Consider the following 14,752-nt stretch of genomic DNA (forward strand, 5'->3'; position numbering starts at 1 on the left):
AAAAAGTTTGTATTAATTCTGAATTCATCTTAAGGAGGGAAAGAAATTTTGTTGGGATGCCACAAGAGCTTTGTTTACTTACAGTGAATGAAAGCAAAATAAATCTGTATTTCTTGTTCTGTTTGTTTTTATTAAACCTTTGACAAAACAGTTAAATGAACAATACTGGCAGTCATATACAAGCACTGCTTATCTGAGTGATCTTTCTTTCCAGTTCCCAGGGCTCTTAAAAGCTTTATCTAGAGACAAGTTTGCAAAAGGGCACATGCTTTTTCTTTTTAGAAGAAAACTGAGCAATGAATGAAAAGACTTAAACTTTTCACAGCTTAAACCAGCCTACTTACTATAAATTTTAGCTGTTAGATAAATTAGAAGCAGGAAAATACTGTACCATATTCATTCATTCAAGTCATTTTGCAGCTTCTGTGGCTGGTCTGTAGCCATGACTATTTTGTTCATCAAAAAGCAGCATAGCTAGGTTTTAGCATAGCACATATGCTTTGTGGTTGCATTATAAGTGAAGTATGGGAATTTTAATATGCTGAACCTTTGTATAGAGGAAGAGTTTCCCAAATCTTGTACTTGAAGTGAACCATAGACTCTGAACTTGTTTTGGTCTCTACTTGGTCACTGAGAAACAGTTTGAATTTTGGGAAGCAGATCACTTTATGACAGTTAGAGCAAGTGAATAAATTTCTGCAGAGAATCCAACATGAAATTCTTTCCTTTCAATTTTTTTCCCCTGGTATTTAAAGAAGAAAACAAACAACATTTGACACATTGATAACGAAAGAGCAATTTTTGTTCCTCAATAATTCCCTCCATCAACAATTTAGCAATTCATGTGTTGACATTTTCTGAGTATCGTTTGATTCATGAAAGTCTTCAAGTTTGGAACAAGGACGGAAAGTGAGTGGCGACTGGTGATGGAGCTGAGCAAGGAAATTGTGACTGCAGGTTTTAAATAAGGTGCTTTGCCATCACATCCCTATGGTGTGTTCTCTGATAAAGGGACTAATCCAGACTGGTGGTGGTCACTGGAAATAGCAAAATATACCGATGTGTTTTAAGGCAAGTGGCACGTGTGAGAAATGAAACAAACTGTTAAAAAAAATAAAATTAAGTTTGCTCTTACCTACAAATATTTGGGCAATAATCTGGACCTAGCTGTAGCAGACTATGTGTAGTGACATGAACCAAGTAATTGTTTTTCCTACTTTCTTCTATGCCCTATGTTTTGAATCCCTTGTATGGGTTTTACATGCTGTCCAATTGCTAAGTATTAGGCATTAGAAGTATTCTCTGTAGCAGACAGTTTTATTGTAGGGTGGAAAATATGTTGAAGTGTTAACATTTCCTCAAAGCATTGAAGTGTCTTGTCAGTTGAAGACTTTGCATCAGTTGCTCATTTAGATTTTTCTAATGAGCTCTGATGAGTACTTGTGAATCTGATGCCGGAGACATCTTTATTAGTGTTGGAGATGATGTGCCACTCTAGAAGATGGCCTGCTTTGTTCTATTATGAAATAGTGTAGACAAATCTCCAGCACTTAGTTAATTGCAACTGAGTGCTGTAGTATATGTACTTTGTAGCATCATTCCTGCCTTCATTTCTCAAATAATTAAAATTTTTTCCATGGTTTTTGATGTATTCTGTGTCCTGGGCCTGTAAAAGCTAAAAACCTCTTAAAGGTCTGCAGTGTAGACTATTTGTCTTGCAAATGGAACTTCTACAATTAAAGGTGAACTGAATTGAATCTGAGACCTGTAGCAATATCTCTCTTTTCAACAAAAAAGCTAGATCTTCTTTCTGTAGATAATGTTTAAGATAACTGAGAGAACAAAGTGCACTTCATTATATTTGATCTTTTTTCTTAATATGTCACTGGAAGATATTTGTTTTGGCATGGTGTAAAAATGTGGATATGCACATCCTAAAGAAGAACTGCCTATCTTTTTTCCCTCCTTCTGCTGAGTCTGGGTTACTGGTTATTTTGTACTGGTCTTTGGTATCTGTACAGTTGCGTTTATTCGATCCTCATGTAAGTGACAGAACATGAAAAAGGCAATGAAGGATGACTCAGACAGAAGAGCTGTAGTTACTTATCACGGGAACTTTGAACTTTATATTTTCAATGAATTAAAATCTAACAGCATTTTAACCATCACGGTTTAAATGCACAGAGGGGAAACGAATGTGTGTTTTCCAAGAGAAGCAATAAATGGCCTTTGATAATATGCCTTGGCACTAGCTGAGGCTGTTGCACCTATTTGGGCCATTTGTAGGTGTTTCAAATGACCTGCAGTTTCCTTATGCATGTACGAAGTTGAATGCACATCTAGGGGACTACAACTTAAACCTTAATTACACATTTTGGCTAGCGTATTATGGTAGTAGCTACCTGAGTATACTGAAGGGTTTTCTCTAAGCAGAATGTGCTGTTCAGATCTCTTAATAAGCTCAAAATTCTACGGTAGAGAGACAAGAGTATTTATAGACCTGAACAGAGCTCTGTATTATGCAGTGTATTACAATGCGCCAGTCTTCTCTCACTTTCTTTCTTTAAGATCCTTTCTGTGTGCACATTGAAAAATAATCTGATTAAAACAAAGCACTTCAGAAGTACATTGAGGGAAGAATTAATGCAATTTGTTTTCCATAATCCCTGTTAACAATGTTGACCTTACAGAAAGGTTTTAAGGGATTTTTATACTACTGATGCTTTTCTTTTCATTGATCTCGTGACTGTCCTTTTCCCACTGCTCTATTTCTCAAACTAACAATAGCTATAGCAGCAGCTGATTAGGGGGAAAGGCTGCCTATTAGATGGTAATAGCAATTCAAGAAGAAAATAAACTTGGGATTTGATATAGCTGTTTGGTTTGTGGTTCTCTTCTGAAGGTATCAAAGGGATTTTCATTATACTGGTGTTATCAAGTTTGACTGGAGGTTCCTTGTGCTCATAGTATTGAATTGCTGTTACTTTGGTATTTTTTTTCTTTCACTTTTTTCTTAGTAATGGATACAAATGTGTCACGCCCTTCCATGGAATGTCTTAGAATTTAATTTTTGTCCCAGTGGATCCAGTGTAAAAATAGCTTTGAACTAATTCTTTCTGCTTAATTAGTAGATGTGAACTCCCTCAAGTTTAGTACTTTTAATATATCCTTGTGTGGATATTAATTTTTGAGAGATGTATGAAAGAACTGATGTATGAGTCCATCAAGTAAGAATACAGGACCACGGGCTCTGCATGATATATTGCAAGAGCCAGAAGCCAGTCCAGTGCTGGTCAGTAAATCCACCCAATTTCCTCTTTCCCATTTGTCTCCTACCCTGGGGGAATGGCAATGCCCACGCTCAGTTACACAGCCTGCTTTTCCCAGCTCACTTGTCTCACGTTTTTCAGCTGTCCCGCTGCCTTTGTCAGCGCAGTAACCTATTCAGTGCTTTGACAGCTCGGTGATGCTCGTTGGCCTAATTCTGCCAGGAGCTCTCAGGGCTCCCTGGGAAGACAGAGTATAGGAGAAACTGCTCCACAGTACTGCAGCTGCAGCTGAGCAAGAGTGCAGAGCTCTACCAGAACGGCTTCAGTTAGCATACTCCAACACTTACACAATTTTATATTCTGCTTGTTTCAGTATTGCTTTGTAACTATTTAAAAATAATAATATTTTCAGTTTTGTGTCTGCACTGCATCCTTCTCCAGACTTCCTTTTTTATTCATTCAAGTACCAAGTTGGAAAGAACCAAAGATACATGTGCATACATTAAAGGACATACATTAACGATTTCCTTTCGTCTCCCTTTATTTCATTTGTCCACATTTGTAGTTGATATGATTGAAATGTTGAGCTCTTTGTGTTACATTCGTTTCTTCATTGTGCCTCTCATTATACTTCTCAGAATGCAGCTATCAATGCAATCTCTCTCTAAGTGCAGTTAGGTTATTGGAAGCACTGATAAATATTACTTCTATAAATTTAAGATAGAGATGGAAAGTCGTCCTAAATCAAGCATTCAATCAAAGCTGTCATATTGTGTGATGGTATATTTGCAATAATCTTTTCTGTTACCATTTTCAAATGTTGGTTGGCAGGGCTTAAGCTAATTCCTATGATGCACGGGTGTTACACGGTGTGTGAGGAAGCTGTTGTAGGGTCAGTGATATAACAAATACGGCCTTTTCACATCCATCTATGATCATCCTGTATCAGTGAAAATTCTGCTGCCATGTGAGATGCACACGATTGCTAATGCACATTCTCGGCATCCTTTTCTTGTTGCTTGCTCCCTAGCAAGCCCCATAGCTGCTGCAGGGGAGTTGCAAGCTCTGCAGTGCACTTGCACGCTGCCTGTGGAGCCCAAGGAGCAATTGCTGCCACAGGCAATGACTTGTCTTCTAGTCATTGCCCTGTTAAACAGCAGCTGATGGTTAGCAATCTAGCAAGAGTTTATAGTCAGGATATGGAAGAAAATGAGGAAAAAGATTATCTTGGGAGGCCCAGATTTTCAGCAGTATAGATAGACAAAGCCTGAAGCTGAAGGCAAATCTTTCCTTTCCACTGACGATCATTTTTCTTGAAGTAACGAAGGAGAAGATAATGAGGGCACCAGAGTGGAGCAGCAGTTTAAGGCTCTCTTGAGGAAAGATTCATGACTGCCACAACATGGTTAGATCTTACGTTTAATGCCTTTTTAGGATAAAATCTGCATTTGTAGAGGCCACATATGAGTTTACTATAGGACATAAAAAGGAAAAAAAAAAAGAAAGAAAACGAAAGGGTGAGGGACCCTAATATTTTAGCTTCAGTAGCATGTGGTTTTGGCTTTTATCCAAGAAAAATATGAAGATGCTTGATACAACACAGCATGTAAAATGTTATATGAAGTTCCTGAATCCGTAAAGCAACTTAGAGGCTGAGTAAACAAAATAATCTCTCTTCTTTCTTACTGTGATACGAGCTTATACAAAAGATTTCATGTTTTCTGACAGTTTGAAGAAACAATTGCCACTGTTACTGTTTGCAGTGCCTCCAAAGCCACTTCATCTGCAGAAACTACCACCTGTTACATACCAAACCTCTAGGCATAAAGCTTTATCTAATCAGAAGCCAAGAATGGAGGATACACCTACTCCTGTTTCTAGCGTCACAAAAGAAAAGACCAGTAAGGTGTCGGATCTCATCCATCGTTTTGAGGGATGCAGGTATGTGGTATGATTTAAATTGTTTTATGATTCTCTTGGAAGAAAAACACGGATATTGTGGTAATACTCAAACCTATCTCTGCCAGAGGAGCTGATGACAAAACTACATGTTTTGAAATGATTCAGTTGTGTATTTGATCTGTACTGGCCTGTTCATTTTAATGAGACACTAGTCTTAATTTTTCTCTTAAACTGACAAATAACAGAAAAACAAAAACCAACCCCAAAACACATAATATGCAGCATTTTTAAAACATCCTGAAAAACATCAGCAATTTGATTTTAGAATAAAATTTTGGAATGAATCCGAAGTTCTTTTGTTCTTGTAGGAAAAAAACAAACAAAACACATTTCTCTAATTGCCTTTAAAAAGGAAAGTTCTGACTTTCCTGTTATATTTATCTAATGTCTTCATTTTTTTCATGTGAAGACAGTTAATTGTATTGGGGTGGCATGTATCCACTAAACTGTTCGCACTGTAGTACTTGGTGATCTTAGTTGTAAATATTAATCTTTCTTAGTTTTTATACTGCATTTTACAGGAAAGACTTGGCAAAACGTGAGATACAGTGAGCTCACAAAATAGTACTTCTTGTGTGCCTTTTAATTGGATGCATATGACAAGCATTATAAGCTCTGAAACAGAAGTTCTGAATACATCTGCTCTGTATAAAGAGAGTGACATTCCAGAAATCCCATGATAGAGAAACAGTTCAGGAAACAGTCCACTGGCAGTGGAGTACTACAAGTATTGAACACTGCTTTCTTCTATTTTTCTAGTATACTGATGTTTTGAGGCTCCTATGAAGGTGAATTTGTAATATGCAGCAGAGCATGTCCTAAGGAAACCGCTGAGTGTTAAGATTTTCATTGAAAGAATTCCTCCTTGACTGAAGGAAACTTAATTCTTCATGCAGGAACAGCTAAGTGTTGCAAGAATAGGTTTGTTTAATGGAATAGCAATAATTTCAGAGCTTCATCTACTAGAAACTTCCATCATTTTGCACAGGCTTAATTGCATTGCTGTCATGACAACTACAGCAAAGCGGGGAAAAAAACTGTAAGGCAGCACTGGAGGTCCTCTGAATTAGACTGGTTTGAGTCCCCATTCTTGTTATCACTGTTTTCTGTTCTTCCTCCAAAGCATTACCCAAGTCTTTTTAACACTGTAGTGACCATAGAAAAACATTTTTACCTCTTCGATCTCTCTTTCTAGTAGTTGTGAACTAACAAAAAGTTCTCATATAAGATACAATGCTTTTAGTGTGCTTTTAGTTTTTTTGTTCAGTTGTTTTTGATCTTTAAGTCTGAGCAATCACCTTTCGACTGTATTTGTGGAAGTGGAGAATAAGATGAATTTAAGAAACTTCCCTGAAATTCTGCCTTTGGGCCATAAAGATTGATACAAAGACATCAAGACATCCTCTCCTGAAGGATGAGCTGCTGCTTGGAATCTCCCTGTCCTTAGAAACACTGCCTTCTATGATAGGAGTTTGTTTTCCTGAAGGAGAATTCCACAAGTTCATTGTGCCCTGGTGTTATTAAGCCCTACACTTCTTCCCATTATCCACACCTGCTGGATTTTACAGGCATTCTTTACGTATTATGCAAATAAACTAAACAAGAAAGCTTCATTTTTTTTTCTTTCTCATAGACTATAAGGGCTTTTTTTGGGTGCAGATAGGGATATGCAGAATATGCTTGCAATGTTTGTGTAAACTGTTCTATAAATTAGGCAGAAACATACAGTGTGTAACTAGTCATCAACTTCCTGGTAGATTAATAGTTCGTACTAAGAACTATGTGTTAGACCCCAGTCATGTTTTTATTCTTCAGGTTGAATGCAGTTTGATAAACGTACTTACAATCCAAATGCTCAGGTTTTATTATGGTTTCATTGATTTTTTTTTTCTATTTGCTGTAATTAAGCCAAACATTTTTACAGAGTGGGCTAACATTTATATTATCTTAAAATTCAAAATCTCAAAAATCTAACAGAAAGAGATAGTGAAAGGTACAAATGAGGGATAACATATGTTCAAAGCTGAGATAAAATATGGAGGGGAAAAAGCCTTCAGAAGAGATGCATCTTGAAGGAAAGACAGTGCTAAATAAGGAAACCGGGGAAAGAAATGGGATAGTAACCAAAAGTTCTGCCTTCAGTATGCTGGATTAAGGGGAGGGATGCTAAATGTTCTCAGATGTTTTTCATGTATCCTGAACAGGCAGTTTAGGGAACATGCTCCCTTATTAGCTTAGGCACTGGACTGGTAGTTGGGAGACCAAAATTATTTCCCCATTTCTGCTAGTAATCTTCTGGGATAGTTGGGGCAGGTTGCAGTGTGTACTGAAGCCTCAGTTTCCTTGTCTCCCGCCTTTCATTTTAAAAACTGAGATACAAGAGAGATAAGGATGGAGTGAATCACTGTGGATAGCACTGCAGTTTTTCCGGTAAGAGATGCATGTTTGTGTTTTAATGGAAGAATGCAGTTTAAGTATTGATGGTATGAACATCCTGACATTAATGCTCAAATAAATGGAGGAATTGTTTATATGGTCTAGCTGTCCTACTCTCCATAACAGAGATTTTCTGTAATGCTATGTCTAACTTTTTTTTTCCTATGTTTTGCTTGTTTGTTATTTTCAGCCCATTCAGTCCTATTGACTTGAAGAAAGATTCCTCTGCTCTCAATGTCTCTAAATCTCAAGGAAGATATGGGTCAACACCACCACCTCAGCCAAAACCCCCCTCCCAACACCCACTACTAAAACAGGGAAACAGTAATACCGACAAAACTCAGGTTGCACAGACACACACAGCCAATGGAGTAGTAGCACAAGACCAGGTGGAACGTGAGGACAAAAGGATACTTGACCATGATTCTACTGTGTCCAGCCTGGTTCCAGATAATTCAATCAACAGCAGCTTGATAAATGGAGAAAGAGTAAGCACATCCAGAGATTCACTGGAAACTACAGCTTCCTATGAAGGATCAATACTTAACAGCTGCTACAGGACTCCAAGCAGTGATACACTGCTCCCATCTGACAATGAAATTAATACTAATGTGGAGGAAGAACCAAATGAGGAAATCATCAAACAGGATCAACCTGTAGAAACAAAGGTAAAGAGAGAAGTTGTTTTTCTTGTAATATTGCAATTCTGCGTATATTCTTCAGGTTTCTTTTTACAAAAATAAGCTTTGTTGAGCAAATCAGAAAGCTGAAAATCTTCTGGTGACTTTTCCTCTAAAACTTAAAATTTATTACCTTTATTAGAAAGAGGTTATTTAAAAGAAATCAACAAACTTGAAAATACAAAAAGATCTGAAAGCAGCAGTTTGGTGATATGCTTCTGAAGTGAGCTAGCCAAAAAAAAAAAAAAAGTGATATGGCACAATTTTCTTGGTATAGTCAACGCCACCAGAAATATATTGGTGTTTCAAATGTGCTCATAGTGAGTTTAAAGAAAAACAAAAGAGGGCAAAAATTTTCTTTCTACATTCCTTCTCCTTCTCCCCCGGGTTAGAGTTCTCAGGGTTTCCAAAAAAAAAAAAAAAAAAAGAAAAAGAAAGAAAAAAGGAGAAAAAACTGAACCTGCAATATGTGTACATGGCTAGCACTATGCATCAGCTATGTTAAACTCTGAGGGAAAATAGCAGTGTATATAAAACAGAATTTCATGTGTAGTAAACTACAGAAACGGCTCTTCAGGCCAAACTGCTCTGTGGATCCTTATCTTGGATGTTGTTGTCAAATCAAGGATGGAAAGGCAGTGACAATCATAGGATCATAGAATCACTCAGGTTGGAAAAGACCGTAAAGATAATTCAGAACAACCATGAATACAAAACAATATGCTAGCTACGTGAAGTTCAGAAATAAAAAGTATATGCCTTGTTATCAAGAGCTGTAAAGTGATGAATTTGAGTCTCCTTGTAAGGAAGGTTTTAAATAATTAAGGGAAATAAGCGGGTGGAAGAAAATATATCTTGGAAAAATTAATTGCTGAGAAAAATATGCATATTTCCTTTTCTAAAGGTTTGATTATGCAGTTTGCCTTCTTGTACTGAAGTATTCATGGCCAGCTGGCATCATCAATAGTTTCAGTCCATCTTTGCTCAGTGAGTCACTGCAGGGGGCTGGGCTAGCAGAAGTGCATAATCTTGCACTTGGCCTTGTTGGATTTCATGAGCTTTGCATGGGTGCACCTCTCAGGCATGTCTGGATACCTCTGGATGGCATCCCTTCCCTCCAATGTGTCAACTGCACCACCCAGCTAAGCGTCATCTGTAATATTGCGGATTGCATTCAGTGTCCCTATGTCATACACAGAGATGTTTGATAATAGTACCAGTCCCAATACAACCCCCTGAGGGAAACCACTTATCACTGGTCTCCATGTGGGCATCAAGCTATTGACTGCAACTCTGTGGATATGGCCATCCTGCTAATTCCTTACCCACTGATTGGTCCATCTTTTAAATCCATGCCTCTCTGTTTTATGGTTGAGAATGTTGTGCATGATAGTGTCAAACACTTTGCACAAGGCCAGGTATATGACGTCACTTGCTCTTATTTTTATCCTTCAGCGCTGTAACTCTATTGTGGAAAGCCTCCACATTTGTCAAGCATGATTTGCCCTTAGTGAAACTCTGTTGGCTTTCACCAGTCACCTCACAGGTTTCCATATACCTTAGCATTGTTTCCAGAAGGATGTGCTTCATGATCTTTTTCCTACACAGCTTCAATTGGTGTTTCATTCACAAAACAGCAGTCTCACCAAGCACTTGTGATTGACTAGAGATCTTGTATGTACACATGGAGGGTAATTTCATGAACTAGGAAATACAAATATCCAATTTTCATGTATTATAAGATAAAATATAATGGTTATGCCAAGAAAGTGAAAGTATGTGGGTAATTGTTTTGTTGATTTGTTTTAAGGCTTTGTTTTTGACAGTAATGTATAAACACTGTTTTCTATCTAAACATAATTCCAGTGATGATGCAGTGTGCCTTTATCCTGCCGTACCCTTCATTATGTTTCCATCTTCTGTTCAGTAATGTGTGCTTCCCCTCTCTGGGCCAACTGGCAATGCTAAGTCTGCATCCAAGTTACACAGTAAGGTGCTGACAGCATTTTTCAGGAAAAGACAGAAATGGGAAGCAGTTGTATTGTCAAATCCAGGAAGGAACTGAGCCAGTGCTTTGAGAAAATGTGACTGGGAGCAATCTCATTAAAATGCCTTTGGCCTACTGAGTGGCCAGTATATGTTACCTGGCTTGTACTAACCAAGATCCAAAATGCGAGGTGTGTTACAGCTCTTACTAGATGTACTTGTTGCTGGTGCTAGAGGGATGAAAAACAAATAGAATAAGCTCATGCAAGTTAACTCTTAATACAGCCAGTGGAGTCTGTCACTCACAAAATAAAGCACTGATTTAGATTAGAATAGTGCGGTCTATAGCTTGAGACCACCTCTGTCACACTCAATGTAGCTGTTGCTGTGCCATTTGGAATAAGAGGAAGGATGGTGAGGAACAGGAGAGGCCTGACAGAGTCTTAAGCTGTTCCTGTGAGTAGGCACGCCTATTGTCAGTAGAGGATCTTAAGACTTGTATTCAGTCATACTGAAATTGCATTGCACACAGTAACAGAACTCTTCTGTCCTTTTTTCATTAAGCAAGTGAAGGTACAGTTAAGATCAATAGGAGTAGATGTATGCGAGTCATAGTTAAATTTTATGCACCTGGTATGAATTTTGATACTGATGCAACGTATCTTTTCTCCTTCGTGCAGTAGTTCCTAATCCAGGGAAGAAGAAAAGGTGAAGAAAATATTAGGGAGTGTCCACATTATTTACGAATAATATTACTTCAGAATAAGTTTTCCACACTACTTCCGAAGTCAGAGTCCTACATGTTTTGTGAAAGTTTAGATTAAATAACTAAATTTTTCTCTTGTTTACTGTATTAAATAGTCTGAAAGTCTCATACCACAAATACCACAAGGAAAAAGACAATTAAAACTTAACTTTCCTGCCTTGCAGCAGTAGCACCTTCTGTCATATATATATTTTTTTCTAAAATGCGGAGGCTGAAGAGTACAAGAACATCCCAATCAATTAGTTTCCTAGAAAACATCTTGCGAGAAATCTGCTACTGGACTTAATTGCAGGGAACAAGACAAACACTTATGTGTTTGTTGTGAGGTTTGGTATTAAGATACTTAATGTATGCTACAGATGGAGAAGAACCCATTGCGTGTCTTTAATAAAGTAATTACCCAATATTTCCTTTTAATAGCCATGCTGGGCTCAGGTGTTTCAAATGCAAAACCTAGTGAATATCATATATCTCTAAATGCAAGGTGAAATTGTGATTCAAATCAAATGAAACTTACGTGCTAGATTCACTTTATGCCAAGACATACTTAACTGTTGCAATCGTAGATGAAAAGAGAAAGTGAAATCCTAGTTTTACGTTCTTCCTTAGCAGAAGTAAACCATGAACAAAACTGTGTATCTTCAGCATGTAATGTTAATGTTCATAAACCTTCTCTAGGAATACTAGGATCTTCACTGTTTTTCTTTGTTACTGTGCAAGAAACTCTCCAGTTACTTCTGCAATGAACTGCTGAATAGTTAATGCAGTGCAAGGTGGTGATAGCATTCATAATTGAATGCATAATTGAGTGCTTACCTCGATTTCAGAAACTAACTTGATTTTAAATGAAATCTTAAATATCTTGTACATTTTCATTCCTAGTACTTAACAAAGTTTCAGACCAAGAGACATCCATGCTACAAAGGATTTTAGAAAAGGAAAGTCTCACTTTGCTTTTTTTTATACCAAACTCAGCATTTAAATTTAAACCATAATCCCACAATGTATTTTCTTGTATTTTGCATCTCTCACTCTGTGTTCTTTAATACATTACTGCAGTGTCCTTGAGTCAAGAGCTATGATAAATCATACTGCAACATTGTCATGTTGGTAGGTATAGTCTTCTTGATGGGAAGACCATTCTTGTTTGGTTTGGGTAATATGTTATGATTGTATTGGAATTTAGTTGATATAAAGTCTGCTTTAAATTGGTGTAATTTATCCAAAATTAGGAGAGTGGAAAAATAATGTTAGGAAACATTAACACAGATCAAAGATTTCATAGTCTCAATTGTATTTTACATCATCTTAACTTCAGAGTTCAGTTTGGGTAGAAATTATATACTTTTATATAATCACAGAATGGTTTGGGTTCGAAGGGACCTTAAAGACCATCTAGTTCTGGCCCCTGCCATAGACAGGGCCCCCTCTGCTAGATCAAGCTGCTCAGGGCCTCATTTAACCTGACCTTGCATGCTTCCAAGGATGAAGCATCTGTATTTTAATTTCTTAAGAATCCACCCATGGTAACACAGTAATTCTAAGGATGCAATGCTTTGTACTAAGGACTAGGCAATTAAAACAAGGTGAAATATTTAGTTAAAACATACTATCTAAAGATACAGATTTGGAGTCCTGCCTGCATGAACTTTGTCAAATATTTGGACGGAATGGAAAGTATGGTTTGCTTGAAATTGTTAATTTTGAAATACTTTAGTTAATAAATGATTCAAAAAAAAAATCTGTTTTAGGTCATTAGGGAAGCTAGTTTAAAGATATGTAAGTAAAAATGGTCTGCAGTTTTCTAAGGTTAGTTTCTATAGGACAAGTAGAACTGACATTTTGGTTCTTTTGCATTATCATAAAGAAAAGTTCTAGTTATTTTTACCTCTTTTATTTGGAAAAGAGTAGTACATTATTTTAAATTAACATTTCAAATAAAAGCTGATTTGGCATTTTTTATATGGTTGCATTCTGTTTTAGAGTAGAACTCGGGTACTTAGTGCTACTTCTCACTTCTAATGGTTTGATCAACAGTTGAAATCTAGTTTCTAAAGTGAGTGAAACTTGATACAGAACAAAACATTTCCTTTCACTGTTAATGATTAGATTGGATCATGGAGTCTTCAAATTGCTTGGGTTGGAAGGGATCCCAAGGATTATCAATGTAACAGTTCTTTAGGGAAGCATTGAAGCTCTTTGTGGATTAATATTGACCTCATGTCTTTTCTGCTACTCAGAGTAGCTTTGGGCAGATCTGCAGACCCTGGTCCTCCTTCTCTGCCTGCCCTGAGCCCATTTTAAACTCTCTCCAAGCAGAATGTGGGTGCCCAAGTTGGGGACAGAGGTGCTGCATGGACTTCACACATCATTCCACTTGGCACAGCGGTGAGCCTTTCCTTCAGATGGGGAGAGCTGGAAGCTGTGTATCTGAACCTGTTTCACCCCTTTTGCTTGGGACAAGCTGCTGCCAGTTCCATCAAAAAAGCTCAGCAAGAGATGGATGCCACTACTAACAAAATAGCCTGAGATTTATTGTTTCCAACAGAAAGGAAGCTGGAGTGACCTCATGGAAACCAGATGGTTGCTTTTAGATAGGGTACTCGGAAGGCAAGGATGTGAGAGAATGAGAAGGAAGAGGATGGAGCTAGAAGCTGAGAACTTGTAAAATGTGGGCAGATATTGAGATGGTATAGCGGGAAACTAAGTGCTTCTTTAAGAAACAAACAAACAAAAAACCCACAAGTAATCAAATCTTGTATTATTCGTGCACCAATCTAACCCTGTAAGTGGATGTTCCTATGCTGGAATAAGAGCATGCCACTGTAATTAACAGATAACTCATCCTTGGTGGGTATTTTTTCCCACAAAGAAGATTGCTGAGTCAAGTACTGACTGTAGAAAGGAGACTGAAGTTCTAGAATTAGGGAGATGTGCAAGGGTGATACTTAAAGAATGGAAAAGCAGGGGGTTGGAGCATAGTGGAAGAGCAAGGGGTTTACTTTGGCCCAGGGGTGAGGATTGAATGCTTTTTGTGAATTGCTCATTTTAAATAATAGTTTTTGAGTGTGCTGTGCGTGATTTTCCTTCTCCTGTTAAAATAATATTCTGAAAATTGCAGATAGGCTCTGTAGCAGTGCTTCAGGGAGGTGGGGACTTCTAGTAAACCTACAAACAAACAAAGAAAAATTGAAAAATTAACCAAATCTGAACTGTATTTGAAGAGGAACCAGTAGTCTCCATGTTTCTGTGCCTCTGGCAAGTCTGTATGTGAGATTCTTTGTAAAAGACTGCACTAAACAGCATGCTGGGGCTGTAACAGCTAATCCTTCAGCTCTCTGCAATGTCTCTTGACAGCACTTAAAATGCTGTTCTGTAGGTTACTGTGGTTGCTATGCTGATTGAAACGGATTTAATGAACAGCTTTGAAGTGACTACTGAAAGCCTGTATTTAGGGATGGGGCTTGCTATGTAGCAGTGCGACTGTTAACACTGAAGATCAGAATTGAAAAGTATTCATATCTGGAAGACCTGCTGAATACGGAAAGGGGAAAGAGCACACTTTGGCATTTTAGATGAAAGCTCTGTTTCTTCATAGCTCACTATTTGGCAGTGTGCATGACTATATTTACTTGCAAATATTCGTCTTGCAG

General features: G+C 37.6%; 1 protein-coding gene across 2 annotated transcripts in view; it reads left to right on the forward strand.

Moving 5' to 3' along the window:
* Positions 1-14,752, forward strand: part of FGD4 (FYVE, RhoGEF and PH domain containing 4) — a 105,272-nt gene that overhangs the window by 70,057 nt on the left and 20,463 nt on the right. Inside the window, exons 3-4 of one of the 2 annotated variants that reach the window (XM_065742645.1) lie at positions 5,033-5,210; positions 7,858-8,335. In XM_065742645.1, the coding sequence (XP_065598717.1) occupies positions 5,122-5,210; positions 7,858-8,335 (567 nt within the window). In that variant the 5' untranslated portion in view covers positions 5,033-5,121. Of the gene's footprint in view, positions 1-4,378; positions 5,211-7,857; positions 8,336-14,752 lie in introns of those variants that run through there. The other variant, XM_065742644.1, reaches the window with a different exon arrangement.

The sequence above is a fragment of the Cyrtonyx montezumae genome, unplaced genomic scaffold, assembly GCF_038088225.1.
Source record: "Cyrtonyx montezumae isolate F1298 unplaced genomic scaffold, pur_monq_1.0 scaffold_3, whole genome shotgun sequence".
NCBI lineage: Eukaryota > Metazoa > Chordata > Aves > Galliformes > Odontophoridae > Cyrtonyx > Cyrtonyx montezumae.